Raw genomic sequence first — 13248 nt, 5'->3', positions numbered from 1 at the left:
CAGAAACCTAAGTTATCCACATAATTGGCCCTTACATGCTACAGTGAGGTGCTTCACTTTGTCTCACAGCCGCCAGGACTTCAATTATGAACGTGCTTTTTTTTTGAGTTAAATAATTGTCCATGTTCACTTTTGAAAATGAAGATGTCTTGTCTTTACAGGAGTATATTTTATTTTTACAGCAATACAACTAAAAGTTGAAAGTAGAACAAGACTGTCACATTCTGAATGTACAATCATTTGTATATGACTGTAAAAGCTTAAAAATACTTTTTCTTACAGTGTCTTCTTATGTACAGTTGCCATCATTGATGTTAATAATGGCTCCCACGAGACAAGAATCTATTAATGAACCAGTACACGTTATGTTTTTCTCTCTCTAGGCTCATAACCGCTATAGTTTATCACAGATACAGACGAAAAAGGTAACGTTGTGAAATGTGTCGGCCCCTCTGCTGGTCAGTTGGTTCAGCCCTGTCTTGCTTTTTCTCAGTCTTCTATCTGTTTGGTGGTGGCGGGACTTTCACAGCTTGGAGCTTGACGCTTTCCAATATGCAGACAATGGACACAATCAGAGACACAACTGTACAGCGTAATGCACTCACTTCCTGTTACAATGAACTGAATAATGTGTCGATGTTGACACTTTAACAAAGCTGCTGAAACAGCTCTATGGTAATATTAGTAGGACTAGTTTGGGCAATATGTTTATTCACCTTTTGCTGTGCCTGAGAGAAGAGTGATACCACTTTCATGGTCTTGTATAATGCTTTTCAAGTCTTCAGATCACTCAAAGCCCTCATAAACTAGATGTTACATTCAGCCATTCACACCACATTCATACAGTGAAGGGAGAGGCTGCTACTTGAATGGCTTAACTGCTCCATTCACACGCATTTACACCCCCAGCCAGAGCAATTTGCAGCTCAGTGTCTTGCCGAAGGACACTTCAACATGTGGCTACAGGACCTGGCGATCAAAACCTGCATTTGGTGGAGTCTCTGGCAACTTTAAAGTGACGACATGACTCCAGGAAGTCATTGTACCTGGCCAAGAAATACCTAAGCCACAATTCCCATTTAAACACTTAGCATATTAAAAAGGATTAAAAAAAAAAAAAGAAGAGAAAAGAAGATATAACATTTTCAATTATTGAACTTTAAAGGCGCTCATTGGCACATCTTGTTTGGACAGAGGCATTTCCAATCTTCATGCTAAGCTAAGCTAAGTCAAGCAGCTATTTTTTGTAGATTATTTATGGTACACACATGAAAGTGGCCTCAATTGTCTCATCTAACTGTCATCAGGTGAATGAGCGTTTTCTTAAAAAAAGTCATAAATATAACTTCGTAGCTCCTTGGTGATTTACCAAATATTTTGTGCACAAAATAGTTCCATTAAACAAATGGCAGCCTTCAACATCACCATAGAACTATGTCACACTTGTTACAGTATCAGTATTGTTCGCCCACATGAAGTGGATTGCATCACCGAGCACGAGTGTTGCCTCTGTGTCCAGTCCCTGTTATGCACTGCTAGCATGCTAGGCTAACAATTGAGCACAGGTGGCTCTGCCTGTATGTGGCCGAACTTGGCAAGAAGGCCTCTTTCTGTCCTTGGATTGTTTTTTTGTTTTTTTGCACAGCCCAGTGAGTGTTGAGTACACGTTACCTCAGGTGAATGAATGCTTTGCTTGTGCCATGGTGCATAAATGATACACGCTCGTCCTCGCTTGTTGGGACGTCTGGTGGGCTGAATAATTGAAGGTGGGAGGTTAACACAGGTAGACCAATGTATCAATAATGCATGGCAGACGACTGGTGTGTGAGTGCATCTAAAATATGAAGGAATGTCTGTCGGGTGTAAAAAAAAAAAAAAAGAACTTGATGTCTTTGTCATAAATAAACTGCTTTTTATCTTTTTATTAAATGAACTTCTCTGGTACATAATGGAAAAAATGAGCTGGAGTTTACTTTTTAATTTTACTCTTATGCAATACTGTTCTAACTCAGTTTGTCTGACTGCTAGCAGGTGGGATTGTTACAGTGAATTAGTTGCCTCAGTGGACGTATTGCCTAACTTCCTGTGTTATGAAACTGGCCTAGTGAAACTGGTATTGAGCCTGTAGGAAACAATAGCCTCTTATCACAGGAATGTTGACACCAGCTCTGCTGAAGGACTTGACCGTACCAAAGGGAGCAGTTAACAACAAGGTACCACGGTGAATATTAACAAGGGCCTACACCGCGCACAGGTGTGAACGCAGTGAGGGAAACAGGTGTGTGTGTTCACGCGCGCGCGCCCACGCTCGCACTCCCAACATGCCCAGCCACGATCCGCTCCCTTGCTCCTCTCTCACACGGATCTCCAGTGTCTTTCAACCGTTACTCATTGCTGTCAGCTCAGTGAAGTGTGAGGCGCTCGGTGGCTTTCCCGACATGCTCTCGTCTACTTTGTCATTAACACGAAAGTTCTCAGTGTGACTCTGAGAATTGAATGATTTATACGATGGATTAAGATGACCCTCTATCCGTTAACTGTAGGCTAATCTAGCTCAATCTATGAGAGAGGACCGCAGCAGGGCGCAGGAGCCTTGAGGTTAATGAAATTGTGTATTACTGTGTGTCAAAGTTTCGATATGACTGATTGCCCTAGAAGAAGAAAGAGCAGACCTTGCTGTAGTTATGGCTGCTACACAAGTCAAGTGTTCCATTTTGCACGCTATATGAACACCAATGATTACACTGCAAGATCTACCACTCCAAATTACTAAGTTATTCATTAAATCATTGGATCCTGCAGAAGGCTGACTGGCTGTTTTTATAATGTTTCTTGTTAACTCTTTCAAAAATAAATAACAAACATTTTTAAAGTGGTCTGAAATAAGCTAGTGTCATTCATTACATTGTGATTAAACATTGAGGCTAAAGCTGCAGCTCCAGGCAGAAAGTAAGCATCCTTACGCTGAACATTGATGTTTTAGAGCATACAAGGAGCTTAAGTGTTGTATTACAAGTAAGATAACAAAAAATGTAAGGTCGTCCTTTACTGATTCTGCTCTGTGTTCAGCTGAATCCCAGCTCTAAAGGTGCATGCTGCCGTCCTCTCTCTTCGTTATTGTCAAGGCTGCATCACCCCTGCCCCCTCATAACTCCAACAGGAAGTGATGCGTGATGCCACAGCTTCTCCCTGTCACCACCAAGAACATTGTGATGGATGTGCAGACGGCGGGGTCTGGGGTTTGGACTGCAGAGGGTCAACTGTCCCCAGCTGTCGAGCTAACAAATGGCTTTGTTTGGTCTCAGTGGTCAAGGTCAACAGACGGGGCGCGGTGGTAAAGTTGTAGATGTGTGTCGGTTTGTTGCTCAAGCTAGAGTCAGCAAAACAGGAATCTTTTTTTTTTTTTGTTTTGTTTTTTTTAAATGAAGGACATGATCTTTCCATGGATTAAGTGTTCTGTAAGTGTTCTGGATATGACATTTAAGGCATGTCTTGCTAAATGACAAGAAGCTTGGAGAAATGACAAAGAGATGTTGGATAACACGCAGAATGGAGGGAGCATGAATATGGAAACCCAGAGGGTAGATCAAGAAGAGCCATGGGGAGGGATTGTGAAAGGTTAGAGGAAACGGCAGCAGGATACCAAGCTGGAGCAGGAGAGGAGGGAGAACATCAAAGGACAGGGAGAGACAAGGGGAATGCTGATTGTAGCTTTGTGTGTGTGTGTGTGTGTGTGTGTGTGTGTGTGTGTGTGTGTGTGTGTGTGTGTGTGTGTGTGTGTGTGTGTGTGTGTGTGTGTGTGTGTGTGTGTGTGTGTGTGTGTGTGTGTGTGTGTGTGTGTGTGTGTGTGTGTGTGTGTGTGTGTGTGTGTGTGTGTGTGTGTGTGTGTGTGTGTGTGTGTGTGTGTGTGTGTGTGTGTGTGTGTGTGTGTGTGTGTGTGTGTGTGTGTGTGTGTGTGTGTGTGTGTGTGTGTGTGTGTGTGTGTGTGTGTGTGTGTGTGTGTGTGTGTGTGTGTGTGTGTGTGTGTGTGTGTCGCAGAGAGACATGCCGCTAATACAGAGGCAGCAGACAGCGCGGCACAACGTCGCACACCCACTGCTCATTGGGGCTATTTATTGCCTGAGCACTCGTAGGCATCACGTGTGTGTTTACACGGCGCGCCCCGCACAGAGGGAACACTCGTGCGTGACATGAAAAATGTCAGAAGGAACAGCGCTGCTGCCATGTCCCTGCCTGCAGACATGAGACAGGCTGGTTACCGCCCCAAGTGACTAGTGGTCTTTAGCTGCTAATAAGGACAGATCTTCTGAACTTTGATCCAGCATAACGGCGTACTATCGATGACACACAGTGGCACAGCCCAGCGTCACTAAAGTGCCATTTATGAAGCTTGCTCGGAGCAATGGCGTGAAAGATGAAGAGAGTGCATGTGTCAGTGTAGGAGGAGGACAGAACACATGTCACAACACAGCCTGACCAGTTTGCAGACTGGGGATATTTGCTCATCACTGGTATTGGTGTTCACATTAAAGTGTTAAGCACATGCAAATAAATTGATTTCTTTGTAACAGTAACGATGGAAACATTTAATACGGTGAAATGATTCAACTAAACCTTGAAAGCGCTTGTGAATAAAAACTGGTATGACTCAAGTTTGTCAAGTTTTTGTTGAAATATTTGGTCTTGCATCGAAGCCTCATCTGTTTTTTTTTGTTGTTGGTGTGTGTGTGTTTTGTTTGTGCGATCAGCAGTGTAACCCAGGTGACCTCCGTGCCCTGAGGAAGGGGATGACCCTCTACCACTCCGAGTCCCAGCTGTCCTCACTGCCACAACGCCAGGACGCCATGCACATGGTCAGTAACCCCAAGAGGCTGAACACACACACACACTCGCATGCACAAGGTACCGCACAAGAAGGGTACTCGCGTAGAGAAACACCCACGCATTCAGTCTCTCTAAGATCAACACTGTCACACTGCTTACACAAAGGTGGTTACGTACGGAGACAGGATTTAATTTCACACACACTTAATTGTAGAGAAGACTGAGCCAGTCCCTCCGCGGCGGAATCAAGTCAAGTCAGCTCTAATTTACCTTATTTCTAACTCTCCAATGATACCTTCACATGCAACCTCACTCTCTCACAAATGACAGGAAATGAAACACACACAGAGAAAGAGAGAGGGCAGAAAAAAAGGGGGAATGGAAGGAGGCAGGGGGTTGAGACTGACTGGAAAGGGAGAAAGGAGAGAAAGTGAAACAGAATCAAATGAGGATTGGAAGTTAAGATGTTAGACTGTCCCTCTCTTCCTCTCATATCCTGGCCCTTTAGCTCCCTCTTCCCCGGAGCCTGTTTGAACTGAATCCCACTATGAACGTAATAATCCTCTGAAATCCATCGCCACCCCTGACCCTGCCATTGTCTGGGGGAGGAGAGGCTGGGTAATTGTTTTCTGACTGCTTAAGGGAGGTCAGAGCTGGGCTACGCCACTAACCAGAGGAATAACCCATCCCTGTGTGTACGAATCAATATTTTGTTTTAATCACGGGCCCTCAGTGTGGGGCGTGGGTCAAGTGCGTTCAGAGTCGGCTTGCACCTTTTTAAAGCTCATGGGTCAAACCTGCCTCCTCGCGGAGGTTTATGCCGCTCAATAATGTCCATGAACTTTGACCCCACTTGAGGTCTCTCCTGCAGGAGGAGGGATAAACTGCAAATTAACTCGATAGTTGCCTTCTCGCATGTAATGTTACGTTGCGGGTTCACATGAAACAAGGTCATGATATGGACTTGACGTCATTCTTAGTGGAGGTTTATGCATCACTCAATTAAATCAGGTGCTTGTTTCACCTTTTCCGATGATCTTATTTGTAGTAATCTACTTTTGCCCTTTTATAAGCTGTTTTTACCTTGATACCAGAGAAAATGTCAAACAAAAATATATGGACTAGTGGAGTTTAACACAGCACTGGGTTACAGAGTAAACCAAACAAGGTTGTTCCAGTTGTTATAAGTATTTACATCCAGTACATCAAATGAAACTTAGCTACCAAAACTAACCGGCAGAGCTAAAGCAGCTTGCTCCATTCCTCTTCACAGCTAGAGAGAAATCACAACCTAAATGATTAGTATCTAAGAATCATTTTATTACTATGACTATGTCCTCCTTTTATGACGGCGTGTTGTCGTTGAGAAATAATCTTGTTTATCTGTATGATGATTGATTTGCTGCTCGATAATGTGACCTAAGTTCAACCACAAAAGAAGAAGTGCTCGTTAGAAGATGGAGAAGGAGACAAAGAGCGAAAGTGAAGATGAGAGATGTGATGGCCAAAGACTGCAACAGCATGTTGTATATACACATCTATCATCTTACCTTTCATATTGAGTCCTTTGTCCAATCCAGGCCCCCGTTTCAGGTTCAGTGTGCGAGCGTGAGATCGTCAGGAAGCGGCCGGCCTGCGTGATTCTCACAAAACATCCAACAGTCAGATCTGATCCTGTATGCTGAAAAGAACAAACCATTGATTCTTACAATGTTTGTCGTCCTCCCCTCCTCATCCTGCAAGGCCCAAATCCAGCCTGTTTATGCAGGCGAGCCGTCCCAAAATGTACATCCATATGAACAGTAAACATGCCTCGAGCTGCCTGCGTTTGTCCGCTGTCCAAATCTGTTTCTGTTCCACAACAGCTCCGGCAAAACAGAAACTGATGCTAGCAGGACGTGTTTACACATTTCAAATGATTCTAAACAACAGAAGAGTGGTGATGGCCATTTACATATTCTTTTTCATGCAGTTGACTTCAAAGTACAACAGCATCAGAGCTGCATAACATTTGACCTTTAAACAAGAGAAAACACACTTGTGGGAAATATCTTTGTATTTATCATAATAGTGGTTGCATATCATTTTGTATGTATATAGAATACCCACTATTCCCTTTGTACTGATACACACTTCTAAAGAGGCATATCAATGAATTGACATGTTTTTATATTCTTCAAGATTAGCTTCAAGTGTCATGCATAATTGTATCATTTTATGTTTTATGTACTCAACATGTGAACTGTATCTTTCTGTGTTATAGTTGACATGTGAAGTTACTTTATACCTCATTATGTGCATTTTTTACATGTTAAACCAGAATCTGTGAAGAAAAACCACAAGCTGTCAAATTAATTATTTTTATGCAAAATTAAAAAGACAACACGCACAGAAGCTGCAAGTAGAGTTTTTCAAACCTGGTTGATGAATTTCCGAGGGAGCTCAGATTCTTCCGTGCGTGCAGAAGAATCTGTTTTAATACAAATTTCATGTTAACCTTTTCATTTTGTACATTCTTTTATGAAACCTAAGCTCATGACGGTAATAAGTGGAGGCAGGCGACTCATCTCCGTGCTCCCAGGCAGAGCATGTTTGACTTTATGAAAACCACAACTGTGTGTGGATGACAACTTTTGCAGGGAAACAAACGCAACACAACTGCTACATTTCTGTTTTTGCCTTTAGACTGTAGTCATACTGATGGCCTTTCACCTTTCATTTTTACATATTTAAGCCACAATGTAATACCTGTACATTAAACACAAACTTATGTAACAGTATTTCTTGAAGTGGATTTCAGATTTGCAGTTGTCAGGCAAAACCTGCAGAATCAGCAAACAAAGTCTGTTTTTCATGTGGTTTATTTGATATGATTTAACTGTTGGGCTGTTTCCACCAAACCTCCCTCTCTGCTGCAGTGGGATTATTATTTTATCTCTGTGCTATTAGGTTGTGTGGGCTCATTCTGGCACCTAAATGGGGCCAGTGGGTGCGGAGGGAGCTGACAAGCGCATCACTAGCGAGCAGAGAATTGAACCCAGGCTAACAGAGCCACAGAGCTGTGTCTAATGCAGGGCCCCGATGCCAGGTTACGCTGAATGGTGCCATTGTGTGTCCCAGAGATCTCTGTGTCCCTCTAACAGAGAGCCACTGTCTGGAACTAACCAGGGGGTAGGATGAGTCAAGCAAACCCCCAGTCCTCATCCTGGCTGGCTGCTCCCATCACAGCAGGTTAAATCACACCATGCAGGTAGCAGACCTGGCTGGGAGAGGAATGCGAAAAGGGAAGCTAAACACAGAGAAAGGAGAGGTGATGTGAGTCAGGATGAAAGCGATGGCATTTTCAGTGCTGCACGAGAAGAAGTCTCTCCTGTTTAAATCAGAGTGAAAAACACCCTCTGATACGGAGAGGGCCGTTTATTTCCTGTTGTTGAGCAAGGTTTCCTGGAATTGGCTCACATGAGGAGCTACGTGAGGTGATGCTCATGTGACCTCCGGGTTAAACACTGTGACAGCAGAATTGATGAGATAAGGGCGTGACGGTCTGCAGAAAATGTTAGCCGGATGTTGTTGGTTTAAGATGTTGACTGCTTAACCTTGTCCCAGGCCACCTCTTCTCTAAAAAACGCTGCGCTCTTTCTTCTTCCCATTTCAGGGAACCGGTCGTCTCCCTACCAGCGAGTCCTCTCCTGCCACAGGCTACCTGTCCTGCGTCCAGAAGCCTGAGGCCGTGGTGCACGCCATGAAGGTACTAGATTAACTCAGTGTCATTGTGTCCAGGACAAAAATGTAGTTTCCCTCTGTAATTTACTAATATCTTGTTTTGCAACTTCTTTCTGTACAGTCCAATATTGAGTTTGAGCCCTTTTTGCCACTGCATACTCTGTTGCAACTTCCTGTAGTGAGAAATTGCTTTAGCATGCTAATCAAACTGAAGATAAGATAAGTGAAGATGAAAGATAAAGTAAGAGGGGATACAATAAACTTTATTGATTTATTGTTAGAAGTTCCCGCGTTAAAGCAGTTCAAGAGCCCGGGGTAAAGAATAGAGCAATCAGGTGATATAGTGCAATCTAAATGATAATTCAATTAATCGATAAAAAAAACGTGTGCCATCAGGTGCTGGAGGTCCACGAGAACTTGGACAAGCAGGTTCCCGAGGACTATGAGGACGACCTCAGCGAGAAAGAGAAGGCCATCGTGCGAGAGATGTGCAACGTAAGTGTGGAACTTTCCCTTCATGAATCTTCTCATTGTATTGATGTGCTTTTCAATTTCAGTTCCTTTTTAATGCAATAAAAAAATAAAAAAGGATCACACGAATTGTCTGCCCTGCATAAATGTATGATTTTAAAGGAGGAGGAAGTAGGGAGAGCATGAGGTGAGCATGTGATTCACCAAAGCAAATTCATCTGCAGGGCTGCAGAATAACTTCCACAACATGTCGGGTATTAAGGAGTAAATAAGTGAAGCGTAAGCTGGTTAATGCATCACACTATTTTCCATACAATATGCTCTGCATTGATGTAAACAAAGGAGCCTTAAGTCCAGAATGTTCCTGTCTGTTCTGCTGTTGGTCAGATTTTTCGTTTTTTGTTCCGCTCGGTGCAAATCAGGTCAGCCTTTGAGCTGATTTCACTAATGAGGGAGCCTCATTTAGACTCATTTGGTTTGGAATGACACTTGCACTAGTGTCCCCGGCTTTCTCTTTCCTCTCAATCTATCTCTCCATCCCCCCCCCCCCCCCCACCCCCTCATCGTCCCAGCTCCACGGCCAACTCCACACTGTAAGTAGAGGCTCGTAGTTGAGCTGTCAGAGCAATTAAACCAGAGCGGCAGGGAAAAGAGCACCCACCAACCCCCTGCTTCAGCCTCACCCAACCGTTCTCCCGCTGCTCGGCCCTCCCCCTCCTCTCCCGCCATCATTCTCCGCTGGCACTGAAAGGCCCGCTCGTAGATAAAAAGGTCCGCTGATTAGAGAGAGAATGAGAGCAAGGCTATCTGGGCCCTGCAGAGGTATGTGACAGGCCAGGAATCTGGGGAGCACTACAATAGTACCTCTGTAATATCCCTGGGCTCCCCCAGAGACCCCTCTCCCTCACTCGCAGAGAGATCTCAGCAGAGACAGAGGACAGAGATTCAGAGATAGCTCTCCCGTTACATGTGTGTGAGTGCAGACTCTGCAGCTCAAAGCCAAACTGTGAACATTTGAAGATTTCACTCTTGAAGAAGAAAGTCCTTTTTCTGTCTCTGCCTCTAAGTCTGCCTCTCTCGCTCTTCCTCTTCCCCTCTCTCAACTTCTCCCCCTGCTTTGGTTTGCAGGTGGTGTGGAGAAAGCTGGGTGATGCAGCAGGATCAAAGCTGTCCATCAGACAGCACCTCTCTGGGAACCAGTTCAAAGGGCCTCTGTAGCACATCATCCAGAGCGAGCGAGCGAACGAGCGAGAGAGAGAGAGAGAGAGAGAGAGAGAGAGATCAGGATTTACAGTACCTACACTCACCTGAAAACACCTCATTCTACCTGCGCCTACACAACCCATCATGCCATGCTCCCTACTGCCTACAGCACCCAGCATTCCTTCAACAAAAGACTGGCTAAGAAAGCTACCACATGGACCTGTTAGTCAAACATGTTTTTATCTCAGAGCTTATGAAGCGTTGACGACTGGCAGCTAGTTTCACCGATACACCACTTCTCTTTGTTGATTTCAAAGCTTCCAGCAACACAATGATCTCTCTCTGTAAAAGCTATAAACACACACACACACACACCCCTTTGAGCCCTTTATAGCATAGCTGTGCTACACTAAGCTAGCGATGTGACATGGTTTAAAGCACAGACCTGAAGAGGCGGCGGGGGGGCAGAAATCTCGACACTTGTTGCCAGGACGTGAAGGCAACACGGTGGCGGTATCTTCAGATCCGTCTTGATAGTACCTCCTGTAGAGACCCTAGCTCCTGTCACATGTATCGCCCCCTAGTGGTCAACGCGTATACCTAGCATTAGCATTCTAAAGTGTTAAACCCACTGTGACCTAGCGCCTTTTGCTCATAAGACAAGTCTATGGATTATAAAGTCTAGAGATCACTGTTAACTTGTGTATATTATGTATAAAACCATAGCACTACTTCATTGTTATTGTTGATTTTTCTTTTATCTATTTTGTATTCTAGCGTGGCCATGTGATCAATTATTTAGTTTGAATCGTGGACCTTAAACAGGGTTTGCTTTTGGTTAAAAAAAAAAACACCTTTTTTTTCTTTTCCTGATTAATTGCTATTCTTCTTTTTGTCTGTAACCTCTGAAAATGTTTCACGGCCATTCTGAATCAAACCATCTCCATGGATTAATTGATAGATCATTTTCTTACTTAATGAAATTAATTCAAATTGTATGCTGTGTGCATGCTTGACAATCATTTTCTCAGGTTGGGAGGGCTACAGCTTTACTTTTGCCCATGTGTGCGTGTGTGTGCGTGTGCGTGTGCGCGTGTGTGTGTGGAGACTGAATGGTTCTCTTACAGCTGTAGCATCAACCTGTGAATCCTCTTTTTCTCTCTTGAACCCTGGTTACAACTCTGTTGAAGACTGCTGAAGGCGTTTGCTGAATCCATACAAAATGATGATTCCCAGTGATGATAAAATCATAGATAAATATAAAAGTTCATGGCCAATAGCTGATGTCTACCTTCAGTTTGTAAGGCTTATTTGGATCACAGATGAAAAACATTCACTCCACTTAAGCACAGTCCTTTTCTCTGGTCTTGGATTCAGCAGGTGTGTTTATGCAGCGCATGTTTCTTAAAGTTGAATTTTGTTTCATAGAATATGAGAGATAAGTCTTCCCTTAGGTGTCTCCTGAAAACACTAACATTTAAAAACGAGTATTTCTTGATGTCAGAATGAGCAAACACTGTTTGTCAAAGTATTTATTGCCGGGTGTTAGATAGAGATGGGAGCGCTATCAGTGACTAAACAGTCCTATTTTAGATTGATCAGATTGACTGAAGCTGTGAAGATTTTTCATAGACACGTTCAGTGACTGAAAGCTCCAGCTCTCCCATCTCTAGTGTTATTTGTTCCAAATTAGAACATTTTAAGGCTACTTGCCATGCACCTCTCTTCTTTCAAATGATGGCTCAAAAATAAATCAAAGTATGTTTTTTTTAAAGTGTCCTTTTTTCTAGGAACTAATTTGAAGCCATGAAACAATTTTGAATACTTTATAAAAAAAAAAAAAGGCATTTGATTTAAAATGTGCCACATTTTTTCTGCATGGTGTTTTGATTTGGAACTCAGCTGTCTTTTTACTTTTTAACATCTAGAGTGTTTCTTTTCTTTCTGCCTAAATGCTAAAACCACAGTACAGAGTCCTAGAACCTACAGAGTAAAAGTCAATTCCTGTAGTGACTAGCATGGCTGTGACTTCATTTTGTGAACTTCACTGATGAGAGGAATATTCGGCGGGTGAAAGAGGAAATGAAATAGGCCACTTTTAGAAAAATTTGGGAGAAAATAAACAAAGTTGGTTACCAAAGCTGTGCAGTGTGCTATCTTTATTTGTTGCTGTCAACATCTCTGCAGACGTGTAGTTCTCTTCAGTGGGTGAGTTAGACTGCCCTCTGGTGGCACAGTACTGCAAGTAAAGCTACAGATTTGTACTACTGAAGTGAGCGCTCAAATAATTCATGAAAAACTATCAACAGTGTTTAGATTATCAAAAGTATACATTTATCCTAAAGGGTACAGGAACCCCGCTAAATATGACAAGTTACAAATGCTACTGATCTTACATAATTCAGCAATAACGAGTAACAAGTCCTCGGGTAAACAGTTTGATGGCTAAATTGAACAAACAATGGTGAGTTAACAAACAGTTGGAAAGTTAGGTTAACGTAATGGATAAGCATAATCCAATTGGCCTATAGGCTACGTTCTCAGGTGCGCACGGTTTCAGGAACATACCGTGAAAAATAAATCAAGACTCCGTGGCACACTGAAAATTACTTCACTGTATTTTATTGTGAGCGAACACTGCGTCCAGTGCTGGGCGAACCTGAGGAAAGCGAACAGGCGAAACGAGTTGTTCGCTCACAATAAAAGACAGTGAAGTTATTTTCAGTGTGCCACGGAGTCTTGATTTATTTTTCATCAACAAGCAGTCTAAATAGTAAACTAATGAGAAGAAAAAACGGAGCAAATAATCATAATTGTTCTATAGTTAATAAAAATCAAATGATTTAAAACTTGAAATTGTTAACTATAGGTAGTGTAGTAAGACTTGTAGTATGAAGATGAACTTTATTAGACCGATGCATTTCATACTGCAAGTATGTGATTAAAAGTTTCAATGATTAGCTTTAACTAAGAAAGTCTAAAGTAAGCATGCTTAAAGTCATGGAAAACATTTGTAATAGGTTATCT

General features: G+C 42.9%; 1 protein-coding gene across 4 annotated transcripts in view; it reads left to right on the top strand.

Annotated features, from left to right (window-relative positions):
* The window catches only part of ccdc85cb (coiled-coil domain containing 85C, b), a 44517-nt gene extending 32156 nt beyond the window's left edge, over positions 1–12361 (top strand). The window contains exons 3-7 of one of the 4 annotated variants that reach the window (XM_061052511.1): positions 384–425; positions 4752–4853; positions 8480–8572; positions 8944–9042; positions 10147–12361. In XM_061052511.1, the coding sequence (XP_060908494.1) occupies positions 384–425; positions 4752–4853; positions 8480–8572; positions 8944–9042; positions 10147–10236 (426 nt within the window). In that variant the 3' untranslated portion in view covers positions 10237–12361. Of the gene's footprint in view, positions 1–383; positions 426–4748; positions 4854–8479; positions 8573–8943; positions 9043–10146 lie in introns of all 4 variants that reach the window. The other 3 variants (XM_061052510.1, XM_061052514.1, XM_061052513.1) reach the window with 3 other exon arrangements.
* Positions 12362–13248: the final 887 nt, after the last annotated feature.

The sequence above is a fragment of the Labrus mixtus genome, chromosome 12, assembly GCF_963584025.1.
Source record: "Labrus mixtus chromosome 12, fLabMix1.1, whole genome shotgun sequence".
Taxonomy (NCBI): Eukaryota; Metazoa; Chordata; class Actinopteri; order Labriformes; family Labridae; genus Labrus; species Labrus mixtus.
Note: the sequence above shows the minus strand (reverse complement) of the source record. Positions and strands in the feature narration are given on the sequence as shown.